At 72.3% G+C, this 703-nt stretch overlaps 1 protein-coding gene across 1 annotated transcript in view; it reads left to right on the plus strand.

Moving 5' to 3' along the window:
• The window catches only part of ZBTB21 (zinc finger and BTB domain containing 21), a 19,068-nt gene that overhangs the window by 13,860 nt on the left and 4,505 nt on the right, over positions 1-703 (plus strand). Inside the window, exon 4 of the mRNA XM_010835008.1 lies at positions 30-666. Within this exon, the coding sequence (XP_010833310.1) occupies positions 30-666 (637 nt within the window). The remainder of the gene's footprint in view (positions 1-29; positions 667-703) is intronic.

Here is a 703-nt window from a genome sequence, read left to right on the forward strand (position 1 = left end):
CTGAGCCACCCTCCCCGGCCCTCCGCCAGCATCGCGGTCAAGGCAAATGCCAGTAAGCCCCCCGGCCCAAAACCCACAGAGCCCCCACACCACGTGGCGCCAGCTGAAAAAAGCTGGCCGAAAGATGGCCCCGCGGTTCTGGCGAGGCCGCCCGAGCTCGCCGGGCCTTTAGAGGAGCCAAGCCGGGGCGGCTTGGCCAAGCGGGCCGTGGCACCACCTTCGAAGCCCCCGCTGGACCGGGCGGCCGTGGACGAAAGGCCAGGCGCCAGCGCCCTGCTCCCCAAAGGCGTGGCCGTGGAGTTGGCGTTGCGGAGCCCGCGGCCGCCTGTCCTGTCCCTGCGGGGCTCTCCCGAGACGCCCTTCCTGCTGAAGGAGGCGGGCCGGGGCAGCGGGCCGGGTGAGGACCGGAACCTGCTGTATTACTCTAGGCTGGGGCTGGTCATCCCAGCCGGGGCGCCGGCGCCCGGGACCCAGGGTGTGGACCGCAGCGGCCCACTCGTCAAGAGCCTCTTGCGCCGGTCGCTGTCCATGGACAGCCAAGTCCCCGTGCACACGCCCACTGCTGAGCTGCAGGCTCCCCCAGGCGCGGGCTCGGGCGATGTGGCCGGCAGTGTGCTCTGCGCCTTCTCTTCTCAGAGGCCGCCCTCCAAGGACGGGGGCGAGACGGTGGCCCCCGACACCCGGACCCCTGCCCCGCAGCCTC

Source organism: Bison bison, unplaced genomic scaffold, assembly GCF_000754665.1.
Source record: "Bison bison bison isolate TAMUID 2011002044 unplaced genomic scaffold, Bison_UMD1.0 scf7180017864037, whole genome shotgun sequence".
Classification (NCBI taxonomy): Eukaryota; Metazoa; Chordata; class Mammalia; order Artiodactyla; family Bovidae; genus Bison; species Bison bison.